This window comes from Lycium ferocissimum, chromosome 5, assembly GCF_029784015.1.
Source record: "Lycium ferocissimum isolate CSIRO_LF1 chromosome 5, AGI_CSIRO_Lferr_CH_V1, whole genome shotgun sequence".
NCBI lineage: Eukaryota > Viridiplantae > Streptophyta > Magnoliopsida > Solanales > Solanaceae > Lycium > Lycium ferocissimum.
Window position 1 is genome coordinate 67,962,593 of NC_081346.1, and position 17,839 is coordinate 67,980,431.

General features: G+C 35.6%; 3 protein-coding genes across 4 annotated transcripts; 2 read left to right on the plus strand and 1 right to left on the minus strand.

Annotated features, from left to right (window-relative positions):
- Window positions 1-6,892: 6,892 nt before the first annotated feature.
- LOC132057161 (uncharacterized) lies at window positions 6,893-9,986 on the plus strand. Of its 2 annotated transcripts, XM_059449627.1 has the most exons (3): window positions 6,897-7,320; window positions 8,081-8,647; window positions 8,878-9,986. In XM_059449627.1, exons 2-3 carry the CDS (start codon window positions 8,296-8,298, stop codon window positions 9,666-9,668), a joined length of 1,143 nt encoding a protein of 380 aa, XP_059305610.1. In that variant the 5' UTR covers window positions 6,897-7,320; window positions 8,081-8,295; the 3' UTR covers window positions 9,669-9,986. The 2 variants fall into 2 exon arrangements, with proteins under 2 accessions (XP_059305609.1, XP_059305610.1); XM_059449626.1 differs by having other exon boundaries at window positions 6,893-8,647.
- Window positions 9,987-11,373: 1,387 nt separating this feature from the next.
- LOC132057162 (heat shock cognate 70 kDa protein 2-like) lies at window positions 11,374-15,441 on the minus strand. The gene is made up of 2 exons (XM_059449628.1): window positions 15,147-15,441; window positions 11,374-13,296 (listed from the first exon to the last, which is right to left on the minus strand). The coding sequence occupies exons 1-2, from the start codon at window positions 15,358-15,360 to the stop codon at window positions 11,561-11,563; spliced, it is 1,950 nt and encodes a 649-aa protein (XP_059305611.1). The 5' UTR covers window positions 15,361-15,441; the 3' UTR covers window positions 11,374-11,560.
- Window positions 15,442-15,999: 558 nt separating this feature from the next.
- On the plus strand, window positions 16,000-16,981 carry LOC132057966 (uncharacterized). The gene is made up of 2 exons (XM_059450540.1): window positions 16,000-16,134; window positions 16,295-16,981. Exons 1-2 carry the CDS (start codon window positions 16,000-16,002, stop codon window positions 16,979-16,981), a joined length of 822 nt encoding a protein of 273 aa, XP_059306523.1.
- The last annotated feature ends 858 nt before the right edge of the window (window positions 16,982-17,839 follow it).

The window sequence follows — 17,839 nt, forward strand, 5'->3', positions numbered from 1 at the left end:
TAACGCATATGTTCAAAACACATGCTATAACACGCAAATCTATAATTATTTCCTATAAACCCAAAATAGATTAAAGTTCATCCACATATTCTATACCTCACAAATTCAATTGATTACCTAAATTCGGGGTAAACAAACTCTTTATCAGATGAGAAGATCTGTACCAAATTCAATAGTGGAAAATAACTGCTTTTAAAAGATAAAAGTAGGGATCGATCATTTCCAATTCCAATTAACCAAGACACGTATAGGTAGTGGGTGTTATATAAAACGATTATTGATATGAAACGAATTGACACTTCTCTCTTTTGTTCCTTATTTTCTCTTCTTCTTTTTTTGTGCCTAGAGTGTGCTTGTTGATTTTAAAATATTTCAGTTAACATTGTGAAGTTATTTGACACAACGTGATTTTATATTAAACTATAAAGCAAAAGTGACTCCCGTATTTTATTATATATATATATATATATATATATATATAATAAAATAAAAAGAATGTCACATTTGAGATTTAAACCTATGAGTTAAAACAATTTTTGAAACCCTTTACTATTATACTAGAACATTTCTTCCTACCATTCAGCAATTTATATTAACCGAAAAAATCGTTGTCACATGTGCGAAGTGTAATTTTCCAACAAAACATCCAATCAACCCCTTACCTAAACATACCCGCCTCTCGACTCCACGTTTCTCTCTTTGTATATGGGTCCGAAACCGTAAAAACCACTCTCTTTTATTTTTAAATTTAAATTTAAATGTTCTGAATTATTTATAAACAAGTCTTTCTAAGTCTGGATTTTAGGGAAAACATGTTCATGCACTTTTCATAAACTATTAAAACCACAAGTGGTCAATCAGAATTGTACGTATTTTAGTTTTTTCCCTATTTCAGTCAATAAAAAGTAACCAATTATTTTACACTAATCATGCATTACCAGATTCCGCCTGTCTTTGTCTTTGTTTATAATGTTACTTAATCATAAGAAGGTGATAATCCTAATAAGGATGCACATCTTAAAACATTTATTAATTTTCTATAAAAGTTTCAAATATGTTTCATCCTAAGAGTCAGAATTCAAAAACCTCAGTGCTTTCTCACGTTTTTAGATCCTCTCTTTAATGATTTCTCTTCATTCAACTCTTCTATACGTGGTTTTCAAAAAACTTATAAGAAGTGTTTAAAAGTTATCCTACTTTTACACGTCACCTAGTTTTCCCACTTTCTCCTATTAAAAAGAAGAAAAAGTAGTCACATAATGAAGACATTACTAAGATAATGGATTGTTCAAAGTAATAAACGTCCTCTTCCCAAAAAGAAACTAATAATTTAGAGTAATATTAAATTAAAACGGACTTAACTAAAGCATCATAAATTAAAAGAATTTACATATTTGACTCAACTTAACTACAAGGTATATCGTAGAGAACCCCCTTACTTATACTAGCAGACAAGAGGAGATAAGTATTATAGCCTTATCTAGTCGTAAATAAATAAAAAATATTCGGTATAAAGAAGCCTTTTTGATCGGTGCAAATGAGACAAAAATCCCATAATTACATGTTAATGATAACGAAGACTTTTAGCTTTCTTTTGTACTAGTCATTTGCCGTATCATATGCTCACAAATCCAATTTGGACTTGAAGTAATTAATACACATAAGAGAATTCACTTGATGCTTCTCTCAGAAGTTAGTACTCAGTACTTATCCACACTGTTGGTACTCGAGTACCGACATTCCAAGCGCTAAGCATATATCCATTTTATTCTAACGAAAACAAAATTAGCAGTATTTATACATCAAACTAATTAATAAGTATGTGATACTTTTATATGCTTTTACACAAATTTTATCAGATCATAAATAGTTAATACTATGTGTTTCATATTAAATTAATACTAAAAAATAAATAAATAAATAAATAAATAGAATTAAATTAATACTTAAAAATAAATAAGTATAATTCAGTATGCACACTGAGTGTGAAAAATATTTATTCATCAAAACAACAAATATTTTTTCATTTGTACTTGACCAATTAATTGACCTCAAACCAATCTTTAGGAAAAAGTTTTAAAAAGAATATTATTCCTCCACTATATTTAAACCCTTCATTATAGTTTAGGATCATTCAAATCTTTATCGTTAACAAATCATCTTATATTTACCTTGAATGTTAATGCATCTCCAACATAAACCGGATAAATTACCCACGTGAAAATATGCTAAAAGAGATTCAACTTTATTCCTATATTTTTTTTACTATAATTTAAAAAATTTGTTTGTTCTTTCTGGTTAAGCTCCGTTAAGATTAAGAACAAATACTAGAAATCAACTAACGTAATATGAAACGGTAAATACTTACTTGCACTTGATATTTTTATCCAACCGAGTAATTTCAATTTAGCAATTAAAAATTTTAAATACGAATATATATCATTAATCATAATTAAGTAAAACATATATACTCTTATCTTACATTCATTTTGTTTGACACAAGTCAATTCTTTCTATAATAACATAGTTTGTTTCGATATTTTTTAATTGTTATAGGAAAATCTATATATCTATATAAAACAGGTGCGATGTACAAGCAATGACGCGCAACTCTCTAATTATCAAAAACCTATTTATCTTTTTTCTCCTTTTTGAGTTTTTAATCTCTAAATCTTTTTGTTATTTTTTTCCTTACCTATAATTAATGTGGTTAATTTGTGTATTTTATTAAATCTATAGTAAAAGCAAAGAACTTTCCTTCTCCCACGTCTATGATCACTATAACTCCTCTTTTCTCCATTCCCTATAATTAATGTGATTAATTTGTAGTAGATATATTAGTAAAAGCACATAACTTTCCCTCTCCCCCTCCCACATTAAGAGGGCAGCGAAGATCAGTTGCTGGCATAAGCACGTGTGAGTTTTGATAATTGACAAAGTAAATGAACAAGGCAAGTAAACCAGGTCTAATGAGCTAGGTGTGAATAGATCAGAGATAATTGCAAGACAAGGGTGAATGAAACATGTCCATGGACATGTTCCATCTCAGACAGAGAGAAGATTCAGAGAAGGAAGAATCATGTGCTTGAACCAAGTCCAAGAACATGTTCCAGCTCAGAGTCCTACTTCGAGTAGGATTTGTGTTTTGTGGTAAACACTTGGTGGACAAGTTTGCCGGATTTCTTGCCATAATTATCGATATACTTCATACTTCTACAAGGACAATGAAGACGCGTGAATGCAAGAATCTTAAGTCAACTCAAACCCTAACTCTCATAATGGGCCTTACTTTGTAGGGATTGAATTCAGTCGACTTTATGCAAACCTAGTACTATATATAAATGTAAAATTAATGCCATGAAAAAGATTTACGCACTCACACGGAGAGAAAATTAGAGCTTGAGCGAATATTTTCAGTAAAAGAGATTGAGAGTTCTGACTATTGTAGTGTGCCCTAATACAAGGAAGAAGATTGATGAACCTGTTTAATCGAGTTTATGTTTTACAGTTCTTGAGCCTAGATTCATGTATTAGGATTGTTTATCTAGTTATACCTTTATCAGCTTTCATAGAAACAATTAGTATAGGTATAAACGTTAGTCAAATTCAACTTCAAGTTGGGATAATTTGGAATGGGCTCAATAGTCTAGGGAGATTGTTGAGATAGGAATTAGAGTTTAGTCCGATGTTTAACTTGAATTTGTAAAGGTCACTGTTGTAGTGAAGTTTGGAGAAAATCCTACAGAGGTGTAGGTCGTGATTTTTTCACCCTTTTTGAGACAGGTAGTTTCCATGTAAAATTATTGTGTCTTTACTTTACTGTTCTTTACTATTCTGCAAACGCTACCTTGGACAGGTAGGGTAACATGGTCTATTCTTAGGCGAAAATCCGATATAAAATAGGATAGACAACGAGTAGTGCAGTATATCAATTAGTATCAGAGCGGGCTCTCCTTAAAAGGCTAACACCTTAAGAGAAAATCATGATGAATGCTGCACCACCAATTGGACACGGCTAAGATCAATCAACCTACAGAGCACCAATGTTCAATGGAAAGTACTATGCATTGTGGAAAGTTCGAATGGAAGACAACTTATATGCTAAAGACTATGAACTACGGGATAGGATTATTGATGGTCCCAAGTATCCCACCAAGAAGGGTCCTGATGGTATTAGAGGTCAAGAAAGAAAAAAAGTGAATATGAAAAAAGTGATTACAAGATGCTTGAGAAGAATGCTAACGTTAAATATGCTTTAATCTGTGGACTTAAACCAGATGAGTACAATAGAATTTCTGGGTGTACAGCTGCCAAACAAATCCGGGATGCTTTAGTAAATGCTTATGAAGGAACCAGTCAAGTCAGGAAGTTTAGAAAAGTTACGGTTGCCACTGACTATAAAAACTTTAGGATGAAGTCAGGGGAGAGAGTCTCTGAGATGTTCACTCGATACACATACCTAGTAAATGAATTAACTTCTCTTGGTAAGTTCATTACCACTGAAAATTCAGTTCACAAAATTTTGAGAACTATGCCAACATCATTCAAAATAAAAGTCACTGCAATAAAAGAAGCAAAAGACATAGGAGTCATGTCTTTGGATGAACTTGTAGGAAACTTGAAGACATATGAAATAGACATGAAAAACTCCAGGGATGAGAAAATAAGTATTAAAAGTTTGATAGCTCTCAAAGCTACTGAAAGCGATGGTCTGAAGCAGATGAGGATGACATGGCGTTGATCTCAAGAAATTTCATAAAATTTCAAAAACGAAAGACATACTAGCAGAGGAAACACCTATAGGAAGGAAAAAAGTGACAAATCTCAAAATGGTGGTTGCTTCAAATGTGGAAAGACTGATCACCCCTCTTTTGGGGGATAGAGTGGAGAAGGAAAAGAGCTGAGAAGGAAAAGCAGATGGAAAAGACTCAGGAAAGGAAGATTAAAGGAAACCCAAAGGCTATGAAATCTACCTGGGCTCCAGTGATGACTCTGAGAATGAAGCTGCTCACTCAACTTTCATGGCTGTCGGAGACTCAAATTCAGACATTGAAGAAGACACTAAGGTAAACACTCTAAACCTAAAAGGTAAACTTGAAATACTATTTAAAAGAACCTAACCTCCTTACTAATCACCCTTAATGATGAATATCATGACATGAGTTTAAAGAGAGATTACTTGTTCGGTGCATTCACCAGTATAAAATATGAGTTTATTGAAATAAAAGCTAGTAAAGACAAAATTGAAAAGAAAAACTGCTCACTGAAGGAATAGGTTAAACAACTTGATTCATCCAATTGGGAACTGAAATCCAAATTACTCAAGTAGGGGAAAGGATCTTAGTAACACTCAACATCTCAAGGCTGATAGTGAATTGAAAAGGATTAGAACCTAGTTGCAACTTGAAAAAGAAAGATCTAGAAAAGTGTGCACAGAACTAGTTAGAACTAAAAACGATCTTGAAAAGGCTAGTCGCTGGACAAAATCTTCTTCCATTCTCGACAATATTATCGACATGTTGGCCTAGGTCAATTGAACAAATTAGTCTCCAAAATTTAGTAATTGGGTTGCCTAACATTAAGCTCAACGACGATAAAGTGTGTAGTGCTTGTGCAAGAGGGAAACAAGTCAAGACATCCTTTAAAACAAAGAATAAATCAAAGACCACCATGATCTTTTAATCGGTCCATATTGATTTATGTAGTCCCGGTTTTAAAAAGCGTGCTTCGGACCCCTCGCTCGGGGGGCACTAGGTAAAATGCCTCTAGTTTTCAAAAAGGGCTTAGTTCTGTGAGGTTTATGCCCTAAGTGCCCAAGTGGACGCCCTAAACACGTCTAACGCCCAACTCTTGGGGCTCACCTAAGAGTTCTTACACAAATTATGTGTCAAATTGCTCAATTAATATTATTGACCCTCATAATTCTTTATCAAATGAATGATGCTTAATAGTTTTATTCATCTATAGAAATAAGGTGATTGAGAGTAACTCAAATAATAAATTGTAGTATTGCATATTTACTATTTGTGAACGCTGCTGTAGTGAATATCACTTAACATTTCTTTTAAAAATACATAGCCGAATTTCACTTCTTTACTTATCCTTGGTCTTCACGTATTTGTCCTATGTCTCAAAATTATCATAATTAATTATTTTTTAAATTGAAAGTAATTTTATTTTTATTCATGAAGGAGTGATGTCTTAATTATAATTATTTTCTTTTAGGGATGTAAATCATAGTATGATAGTAGCATGTTTTTAGAAATTGTGATTTCTTTTATTATTTGAAAGTTAAGATGCGAGAGTTGGTTGCATCTCATAATAAGTTTTAAATCATTGTATTAATTATACTTGCAAAATCATGTTAGAAGTTTTATTTTCTATGAGCTTCTTTAATCATGTTTTTAATTTTTTAAAAACTAATAATATATTTTTTATAATTTGTGTGTTATTATACTATTTTACTACATTAAAAATTAAAAGATTCATGGGGCTTATGCCTCATGCCTCGGGGCTTACGCCTTGCCCCGTACTAAGTAAAACGTCCCCCTAACACCCACCCCTTTGCCTTTTAAAACACTGTATAGTCCAATAAGAGTTACCCCTAGACCTCTCTATACACAAATATCATTTATAAAAACATTTCACTATAATAATTAAGGATGAAAGATAAATCACCGAAAATCGAATTATCAAGCCGAATCACAATATATCATACCGAACTTTAAAATTTTGATATTTATTACTCCCTTGAGATATATGATATCAAAATTTTATTTATCGTACCGGATCAAACTTTAAAAGTTCGATACTCATTATCTACTTTCAATACCCATTACCTAAGTATCGAAAATTTGAAAATACTAAACCGAATACCCAACCCAACCCCACCACTAATGAGGTCGACTGGATATTTTATGCACGATTAAGTTTAGGGAAACGCGGTTAGCAAACGGTGATGATTCTTGATATTTAGGTGTTATCTCAGCAGAAACTAACAACTCTGTCTTCCTCCAAAGGAACCATTTTCAGCCCCACAACAGTTACAAACCGATCTTCCAAGCTCCTTCCTCATTTGGTCTCTCTCTCTTAAATTCACAAAAACCCCATCTTTTTTTTCATCTCTCTCTATCTCTATCTATATCTCTTATCTCGTATGTATGACGAATTCTTAAACCAAGACAACGACGACTAAGTCAGAAAAAAAAAAAAAAAAAAAAAAAAAAAACTAAAGAGATAAGATATGGGATTGCTAATTAGGTCCATTGATTTCCCTTCTTCTTCTCTTTTCCTCCACCTTGTTGTTGCTGCTGCTTTAAGGTATTCTTCCAAAATTACTTCAGATTTAGTCCTTTTCTTGGGCTTTGGTTTCATTGATTGGTAATATTACCTCATCCCCATCCACTATTACATAAAGTTTTATTATTAAAGAAAAGGGAAAAAAAAAAAAAGAAACTTGTACTAGTATATAATTTCCATAGTTAGTGATCAAGATTCAATTTTTATATTGTGGGGGAAAGCTTATGCACGTTACAGGGTTGATTTCTTGGATTTGGGTTGACTATAAATAGGGATAATTTCATTTCTACATCTTTTTTTTAATTTTCTATTGCAGTTGTTAGCATCTCATTCTTTTGTAGCATAATAATTAGGGGTTTTTGTGAATCTTGTTGGTTTCCTTTGCTCCACAAAATTCCATATTCATTTTCTCTTGAATTTGCTGATATTTGGTTTTTCCAATCAGGGTTTTGTCAGGTAATAATTCTCTGTTGAATAAGTTTAGGGTTTGTTTGTAAAGATTAAGTCTTTTTTGTCAAATTGTTGTTTGGTTTGTAATCTTGAAGTTGTCATTAGCAATTGTGTCAATTCCTAGTTCAGAATTTGTGAGTTAGTAAAACTTGTGCACCCCAAGAAAAGAGAAGATTATATTTTGGTACTGTACTGTCGATGGAGAATCATCACCCTTCGACCCGTTTGTCCATGGATTCGAGTGCCTCTTCTTCACATGATGAATTAGACCTCGAGATGAATCGACAAGTAGTCATAACTTGTCCCCCTGACATTAATTTGCCTTTGTCAGCTGAGCGTAGCCCTCCTCCGCAGCCATGGATTAACTCGGAACACTGTGATATTCTTGATGTTGGGCTTGGAACCCAAGTATACGAGACTGAAACTGCTCTTGCCGCACCTAAAGTTGGAAGGAAATGTGCGAAACGCTTGGATAGCATTTGGGGAGCTTGGGTTTTCTTTAGCTTTTATTTTAAGCCCGTGCTAAAAGAGAACTCCAAGGCAAAGATGGTACGGGATAGTAATGGATATTCCGGGTTTGATAAGTCGGATCTCAATCTTGATGTATTCATGGTTCAGCATGACATGGAGAATCTATATATGTGGGTTTTCAAGGAAAGGCCCGAGAGTGCACTGGGTAAGATGCAGCTCCGGAGTTACATGAATGGGCATTCTCGTCAAGGGGAGCGTCCGTTTCCGTTCAGTGCCGACAAGGGTTTCGTTCGATCTCATAGAATGCAGAGGAAGCACTACAGGGGCCTATCAAATCCTCAGTGTATACATGGGATTGAGGTCGTTCCGTCTCCCAGTCTCATGGTTCTTGATGAGGAAGAGCGCAAAAGATGGATGGAACTCACAGGTAGGGCTTATTATGACGATATATATAACATATCAAAATAAAAAAATTGACTTTTTGAAAATACTTTGACAAGATTTCTCATGGGTCAATTTGGACTACATATCAGCCCAACTTTTTGATGAACTGAAACGGGTTGGGTTGAAATGGGCGGGTCAATGACCACAGCCCAAACTTGGGTGGGTTGAGCGGGTCATGTTTTCATGGGCTAATTTTGCCACCTCTGGTCACAGGTAAGGAACTCAACTTCAGTATTCCACACGAAGCGAGCGATTACAGTTCATGGAGAAACCTCCCCAACACGGAATTTGAGCTTGACCGACCACTCCCGTCGATTAAGAGTAATTCGCATTCCAATCCGAAGAAACTGGCAAATGGATCAGGGCTTAATTTGTTAACTCAGCCATCCAATCACAGCAACGGGGACGCAATGGATCTACTACCTGCCAATGGCAGCAAAAGGAAAAAGGATTTCTTCCCTCACGGAAATAATGAAGACGAGTGTTATCTGCAAGTAAATCCTCCTTCCTATCAAACTCCTGATCTTGAAGTTCACCCAACTGAACCGCAGTGGTTACATGACTTCAATGGGGTGATGAGGGATGTGTACGGGCCTGTCACAGCTGCAAAAAGCATATATGAAGATGAACAAGGTTTCTTAATCGTACTCAGCTTGCCATTTGTAGATCTTCAAAGGGTGAAAGTTTCCTGGCGAAACACGCTCACACACGGGATAATAAAGGTGTCTTGTTTAAGCACATCTCGGATGCCATTCATCAACAGACAGAACAGAACTTTCAAGCTTGACGATTCATCCTCAGAACACTGCCCTCCAGGGGAGTTTGTCAGGGAAATTCCTCTCTCAACCAGAATTCCGGAAGATGCTAAAATTGAAGCGTATTATGATGAATCGGGAACTGTGCTCGAGATGTTGGTGCCAAAACTTTGTGAAGGGCCTGAAGAACATGAAGTTCGTGTTTGCCTCCGTCCTCACCTTGGGGGAAACGACCTCATGTTGACCTAAAGAAGTGGAGATGGAACGTAATGTTGGCTGTTAGGGAGGGTGCTTCATTATGCACCAACTTAGTTTTCATATAATGTGGTCTTATGCAACTGTATGATGTTATATTCGATTTGCATGCACTAGGTGTTGTTGGTAGGTTTTCCAGACTAGCTTTAGCTTCTGTTGCAACACTATTTGCTTTGAAAGTTGATGCCTGTTTTTTAAGTAGATAGTAGGAGTAATTGATATTTTGGTAGGTTCTAGAGTTGCTTGAAACTCGATGCCAGTTTACCACTCTTATGAAAGGTTGAAAGAGGAACAGGACATTATGTTGTGTTACACAGTAGTTGGTCATTGGTATTCAAGATTTGATTACAAATATGTGACTGTATACCTGTATTCGTAATATGGCGTTGGAGGCAAGATAAAGAAGTAAATAGCCGTCTAGGGTGGTTACTTTATCTATTTACAATCTCGAGCTTTCGGACACACACACTTTTTAGCTTATCTGACTTGAGTTTATTATACTTTAATAGTTTAGAGGGTGTTTGGATGAGCTTATTTCTATAAGTTGTTTTGCGAGCTTTTATTTGAAAAAATAAGTTGGGGTAGAATTTAACTTATTTTTTCGCTTATTTTCGTTTTCACTTTATAAGTTCGCTTTAGATAAGTGTTCAAATCAAAATTATTTTTTTGAAATTATTTTAAGCGCAAAATGACTTTATTTACTACCCAAACACTCAAAAAAAAGTGAAAAGCTTATAAAAACCCAACTTATAAGCCAATCCAAACGGGCTCTTAAGCGTTCAATTTTCTGAAATCGTGTTTCTTTGGATAACAAGAAAAAGGATTACTCCATCGAAAATGATGTGGATGAAGAATTTTGATGTACTGATGATTAAATAGAGTATATGAGCTTTTTCAATGTTAACCTAAATGAACCTCAATCAATGATACTTTGGAGCGCCTATCTTGTAGCTACGGCACCTCCTAGCATTGAGTAATTATGAGTGGATGAAGATACGACCAGGTGAAGCATGTGGCAATAATAGTGGTATTAAGGAAGCTGAATCAAAATTTGCTTGCTTCTTTCTGTACAAGTGCATGTGTCATCATCAAATTGCAAAAAGGTTGTGGTCAATGGTGGCAACTGCTATCCACTGATTTTAGTTGGTCCCCTTTTGAGCCTTTCTTGATTGGATGAAGTGCTTTTCCTTTTTAATATTGTGCTTTCTTAAATAAGTGTAGAAAGAAATTGTCATCTAGGTAATACGTGCTAATTTCTTATTCCACTTTTCTTGGGATAGTGGAATAAAGAGGTGTGTATGCGAGTTCCTAAATAACGTGAAACAAATAAAGGAGGCGCATAGGCTCTCATTTGCAATTCGACCTTTCAGATCAGCAATCGTCCTATTGTCATAGCTGACCTTGTCCCAATTTAAAGAGTAAATAATAGCATATATACACTAACAAACTTATCGACGTCCAGAATAAGTAAACTTCAATGAAAATCTTATCCTCAAATGAAAAATGAGAAGACTTTTTAAGTTTTGAAAGAGAAATTACACTACGATACAGTACATCTGTCTTCGCTCGGTAGACACACATACGTTCTCATTCACAACACCTCTTACCCAAAAGAGAGCCCTATCTAGCGGTGGCCACAAAGCACAAAACATCATAAGGCCAATAAAACAAATAAGATAAACAGTAGATATTAAAGGCATAGCTCAAACGGGCCAATTTTATAGCAAAAACTGAAATTATAAATCCGAAAAATGATAGTATACTTGATAAACAAGTCAAAATACGCAAATTATCCATCACCTACTAACTACCATGCAGAAATCATAAAATGTAGTTCTTGGGGAAAAAATAACTGATAAACCAAAAACATGAGGGACAGCAACAACTTAGTCGACCTCCTCAATCTTAGGGCCAGCACCGCTGCCGCCGCTAGGAGCAGGAGCATCATCACCCATGTCAGCACCCATGTCACCACCAGCACCTTGGTACATCTTGGCAATAATTGGATTGCAAATGCTCTCCAATTCCTTCATCTTGTCCTCGAATTCATCAGACTCGGCGAGCTGGTTGGCATCAAGCCACTGTATTGCCTGCTCAACAGCATCCTCAATCTTCTTCTTGTCTGCTTCAGGCAATTTGGATGCAATCTTCTCGTCCTTCACGGTGTTCCTCATGTTGTATGCGTAGTTCTCCAAAGCATTCTTTGCCTCAACCTTCTTCTTGTGCTCTTCATCCTCAGATTTGTATTTCTCTGCCTCCTGAACCATCTTCTCAATATCCTCCTTGGAGAGTCTGCCCTTGTCGTTGGTGATGGTGATCTTGTTCTTTTGTCCAGTAGTCTTGTCCTCAGCAGAAACATTCAAGATACCATTGGCATCAATGTCGAAGCACACTGTGATCTGAGGAACTCCCCTGGGAGCAGGAGGAATACCAGAGAGCTCAAATTTACCGAGCAAGTTGTTGTCCCTGGTCCTAGTTCTCTCACCTTCATAAACCTGGATCAACACACCGGGCTGGTTGTCTGAGTAGGTTGAGAAGACCTGCTCTTTCTTGGTTGGGATAGTGGTGTTTCTGGGGATCAAGACAGTCATGACACCACCAGCAGTCTCCAGTCCAAGGGAAAGAGGGGTAACATCCAACAGCAACAGGTCTTGCACCTTCTCATTACCTTCACCACTCAAAATTGCAGCTTGTACAGCAGCACCATAGGCAACAGCTTCATCAGGGTTGATGCTCTTGCAGAGCTCCTTACCATTGAAGAAGTCTTGCAGAAGTTGCTGAACCTTGGGAATTCTAGTAGAGCCACCAACAAGTACAACATCATGGATAGTGCTCTTGTCCATCTTAGCATCTCTCAAACATTTCTCAACTGGTTCCATACACTTTCTGAACAGATCCATGTTAAGCTCTTCAAATCTAGCACGGGTAATGGTGGAATAGAAATCAATACCCTCAAAGAGAGAATCAATTTCAATTGTGGTCTGAGCAGTGGATGAAAGGGTCCTCTTCGCCCTCTCACAAGCAGTTCTCAACCTTCTAAGTGCCCTAGGATTACCGCTGATATCCTTCTTGTTCTTCCTCTTGAATTCCTGAACAAAATGGTTGACCATCCTGTTGTCAAAGTCCTCACCTCCAAGATGAGTGTCTCCAGCAGTAGCCTTCACCTCAAAGATACCTTCCTCAATGGTAAGGAGAGATACATCAAAGGTACCACCACCAAGATCAAAGATCAAGACGTTCTTCTCACCAACACTGGATGCCTTCTTATCCAGACCATAAGCAATGGCAGCTGCTGTAGGCTCGTTGATAATACGCATCACATTAAGACCAGCAATAACACCAGCATCCTTGGTAGCCTGACGCTGAGAGTCATTAAAGTAGGCTGGAACGGTAACCACAGCATTCTTGACAGTGGAACCAAGGAAAGCTTCAGCGATCTCCCTCATCTTAATGAGCACCATAGAAGAGATTTCCTCAGCAGCAAACTGCTTCTCTTCACCCTTGTAGTTGACAGTAATCATTGGCTTGTCACCAGATCCAGGGGTGACCTTAAATGGCCAATGCTTAATGTCACTCTGCACTGTGGAGTCACTGAATCTCCTACCAATCAACCTTTTCGCATCTGCATGTAAAATTTTGGTTAGCAAGTAGAAGATAAAACAACCTACAATCAAACAAAAATTTCCTCTACCTATTATTAATTACTTAAAGATTCAAATTTCAAAAAGGTTTTCCAGTCACAGCCTTATTGACCAATAAAATGACCATATCATATTATGTAATTGTTCCAGCACTAAGACAAGACCCTCTCCAAGTCTGTTCTCCTTTAACAAATTACCACTATAACAAGCATAGAGATCTACACAAAATAACTAGACTAGCTGAATATACAAGGACCGACTTTGGACTTGAGCAAGAATCTAGATGCAGCAATAAACTAAGCAGCCTATCAAGCCTTGCAAACCTTTACCAATCTTAAAAAACACATATCAAACACAAGACAGCCAACAAAAAAGTGCCAACCTTCAAAAGTACATGTCAAACACAGAACAGGCGACAAAAATAGTTCGAATATTCAAATGTGCATGTCAAACACAAAACAGGCTACAAAAAAGTTGTACGTGCAATGTCAAAACATCATATAAAGCTTATTTTTATGCAGAGCTTCCTATACAGAGTTGATTTGACACCATACACTACATGAAACTTGTAAGATAGGACTAATACTTTTCATCTACTTAATATCCAAATTTTAATTGAATACAACTAGATCTAGTAGATTTACATCAAAAAATAAGTAATTGCACAAGTACGCACAATTATCTTAAGTAAATATTTCTAGACTAGCCTCTGAATATATAGATTTTAAATTTTACAGTAAATGTAGTCCGATCTAGCACTAAAAGTTAACTAAACGGACTATCCATAATCAAAAACGTCAAACAGGTTGGACAAATAATTTTACTTTAGCCTCTGAATATTTAAATTTAAATGTTCAAGTCTGATATATCACGACAAATTACCTAACTGACTATCAATAAGCAAAAACGCAAAACAAGTTGGAATTTTTTTTTACTATAGTCTCTGAATATAGTAAATTAAATTTTACAGTAAATCTACTACGATCTACCGAGAAAATTTAGCTAAACTGACTATCAATAAGCAAAAATATCAACTTTAGTAATTTAAGTTTCTAGAACGAAAACTTGTAAGATAGGACTATTACTAATTAATATCCAATTTATAATTGAAAGGACTAGATCTAGTAGATTTATAGTAAATGCACAAGTAAGAATGAAAATTTCAAGCAAATAAATCAACTTTAGTCTCAACAAATTTAACCTTATAGTAAATCTAATCCAATCTAGCACCGAAAAAAAATTAACTAAACTTTCTATCAAGTATCAATAAGCAAAAATAAAAATTCAAACAAGTTGGAAACAATATCACATACTAGTAAACAGAACTAATACTTCTCGTCTAATTAATATCCAAATTTAAAAAAAAAAAAAAAAAAAAAAAACTAGATCTAGTATAGATTTATATCCAAAAATTAGTAATACAGTAGCTCTGTATACATAAATTTAAGTTTTACGGTAAATCTAGTCCGATCTACCACGCAAAACTAAACAAAACTAACTATCAATAAGCAAAAAAACGTAAAACAAATTGAAATAACCACGACAATATATAAATCAACGATAAATAAACTATAGATCTCAGATTAAAGAAATAATTCTAATCTAGCCTCGGAAAATATAAATCTAAATTTTACAGTTAATCTAGTCCAATATAGCACGAAAAAGTTAGCTAAACTAACTATCAATAACCAAAAAACGTAAAACAAATTGAAATAACAAAAAAAAAAAAAAAAACGTATATTCCATCGAAGATCGAGATCTACTTGATTACACATGAAATTATATAATTTTTAAGCATGACAAATTAAAAAGAGGAGTTAGTAAATCTTACCGAAAACAGTGTTGATAGGATTCATAGCAACTTGATTCTTAGCAGCATCACCAATAAGTCTCTCAGTATCAGTAAATCCAACATAGGAGGGTGTTGTTCTGTTACCTTGATCATTAGCAATGATTTCAACACGATCATGTTGCCATACACCAACACATGAGTATGTTGTACCTAGATCGATACCTATTGCCGGTCCTTCTCCTTTACCGGCCATAATTGTATCGATCTACTTTTGAGTTTAGTGGCGGCGCGGTTTTAGAGAGGTTTGAGGAACTAGGGTTTGTAAGGAGGAGTAATGAATAGAGAAGGCTGAGGTTTTATAGGGGAGAGGGTTCTAGAATGTTCGGTAACCCTAAAAGGGAGAGGGAGTTTATGACCGTTGGATCTGTGAGATGGGCGGTCTGTGATTGTGGAATAGGACGACTTCGCCAGTCAGATTTGACTGGTGCTATTAAACCCGGTCCAATAATATTTTGAGATGGTTGTTGTTTCCACTTGACAACCCATAAGTTGTTGGGTGTGAAAAACAGGCCAAAAATAATCAACTATTTAAAATAGGTCAAATTTACTCTCTATTATGTTTTTCGGCTTAAAATATGCCTTCCAATTGACCTAAGCGTATCCTTCCTACTAATGGTTACTCCAAAATAAATGGAAGTGAGCCAGTTTTTCCCTTGAACTATTTAAAATGGGGGAATTTTGCCCTGCATTTAAAGTTCGGAATAGTCACTTTTAATTTTAAAGACTTGATAAAAGTTTGATTGATCAATATAGAAGGAGGATAGGTTCGGACAGCCGTTACTCTAACCCAAATGGAAAGATTTGGTGATTCTGGTTAACTTATTTTGATGCCATGGTCATTACTGATGAACAACAACACTTAAATGTGAAATTCAACAAGAAAGGGGAGACTGGTTTCTTCTGGGAGAGCTTTATTTACGCTAAGAACAAGGAGAACCTAAGAGTTCCTCTTTGGGATAGTTTGAGAGTCTGTAACAATATTATTCAAGGACCATAGTGCATTTGTGGAGACTTTAATGTTATTATGGATGCTAATGAGAAAAAGGTGGTCTTCCTCATAGAATTTGGACAAGACTCGATAGAGTTTTCTTTAATCAAGAGTGGGATGCTAAATTTTCTAGAAGTAGTTTCATCAAAAGCTGAAACTCCTGACCACCGCTCTTAGTAATTGCTCCAGAGCTCATATTGGCAATGTTTATGACAATGTTAAGGAGTGGAAAGGGAAGATGCAGACTTTTGAAGTTGAGTATATAGACAACATCGGGGAGGATGCTAGAGAAGACATGCACCATGCCCAAGCTAATTACACCAAATGGCTTAGATGTGAACAATCTATTCTCAGACAAAAAGCCAATGTCAGATGGTTAGATGAGGGAGATTCCAATAGCAAATATTTTCATGCTCCCATCAATGATAAGAGGAAAAGACTCACTTTGCATAAAATCAGAGACCAATATGGGCAATGGATCACTAGCTATAGACAAATTTCTAAAGCAGTTGTGCAACACTTTGAAAACATCTTTAAATCGGATGAGCCAACTCAGATTCAAGGATTAGAGTGTATTGATCGGTTGATTACTGAAGAGGATAATGACATGTTGACTGCAATTCCTAACGAGGAAGAGATTAAAAATGTTGTTTTTGCCATGGATCCTAATAGTTGTCCCGGACCTGATGGTTATGGTGGAGTTTTCTACCAATCTTGCTGGACTATCATTAAAAAGGACTTGATTGATTTTGTCCAAAGCTACTTCAATGGGGCAGCACTTACAAAATTTTACACTAGTAATCTTTTTACTTATTCCCAAAATTGATAACCCAACCTCTTTCTCTGATTTAAGGCCAATTAGCTTTAGTAATTTTACTAACAAAATTATTTCTAAGATTTTGTGTGAAAGGTTGGCTACAATTCTTCCTAACATCATTTATGAGAATCAGTCGGGGTTCATCCATGGTAGACTAATCACAAAGAATGTCCTCTTAGCTCAAGAACTTATTCATGGTATCAAGAAAGATACTTGATGGAGGAAATGTTGTCATTAAGCTTGATATGTCCAAAGCATACAATCGAATGGATTGGAACTTCTTATTAGCTGTTCTTGGTAGATTTGGCATTTCTGATAGATGGACAAACCTGGTAAGGAGATCCACCAACAACGTATGGTATTCTGTCCTCATCAATGGCTCAAGGAATGGTTTCTTTCATTCCACCAGAGGTTTGAAGCAAAGGGACCTTCTTCCTCTAACACTCTTTAACATGGGGGCAGAAGTACTTTCCAAGATGCTCAATAATCTTCGTAATAATGCTCGTTTTAATAGATTCTCTATGCTTAGATAGGGACCACAAATCACTCATTTGGCCTATGCTGATGCTATTATTATTTGTACTTCAGGCAATAAGAGGTCTCTAATACTGATCAGGAAGACCCTTCAAAGTTATGCCAACATATCCGGGCAGAAGATCAATGATGATAAGAGTTGCTTCTTAGTAGCTCCCAAAACTTCCCCCTCTGAAATTACTAGAATCAATAACCTAATTGGTTATAAATATAAAAACTTTCCCATCATGTATCTTGGTTGCCCCCTTTATGTGGGGAGGAACTTGATCTCCACTTCAATGATGTGGTTTGCAAGATTGTGAAGAAAATTGCTGGTTGGCAAGGGAAATTACT

What these genes read in the sequence shown, in the direction of transcription:
- LOC132057161 (XM_059449626.1), top strand. Translation starts at nt 7,948, where the DNA reads ATGGAGAATCATCACCCTTCGACCCGTTTGTCCATGGATTCGAGTGCC. An exon ending in AAGATGGATGGAACTCACAG is followed by an intron (nt 8,648 to 8,877) that starts GTAGGGCTTATT and finishes CTCTGGTCACAG; the next exon opens with GTAAGGAACTCAACTTCAGT.
- LOC132057162 (XM_059449628.1), bottom strand. Translation starts at nt 15,360, where the DNA reads ATGGCCGGTAAAGGAGAAGGACCGGCAATAGGTATCGATCTAGGTACA. An exon ending in TCCTATCAACACTGTTTTCG is followed by an intron (nt 13,297 to 15,146) that starts GTAAGATTTACT and finishes TTTTACATGCAG; the next exon opens with ATGCGAAAAGGTTGATTGGT.
- LOC132057966 (XM_059450540.1), top strand. Translation starts at nt 16,000, where the DNA reads ATGGTCATTACTGATGAACAACAACACTTAAATGTGAAATTCAACAAG. An exon ending in CTCTTTGGGATAGTTTGAGA is followed by an intron (nt 16,135 to 16,294) that starts GTCTGTAACAAT and finishes TTCTAGAAGTAG; the next exon opens with TTTCATCAAAAGCTGAAACT.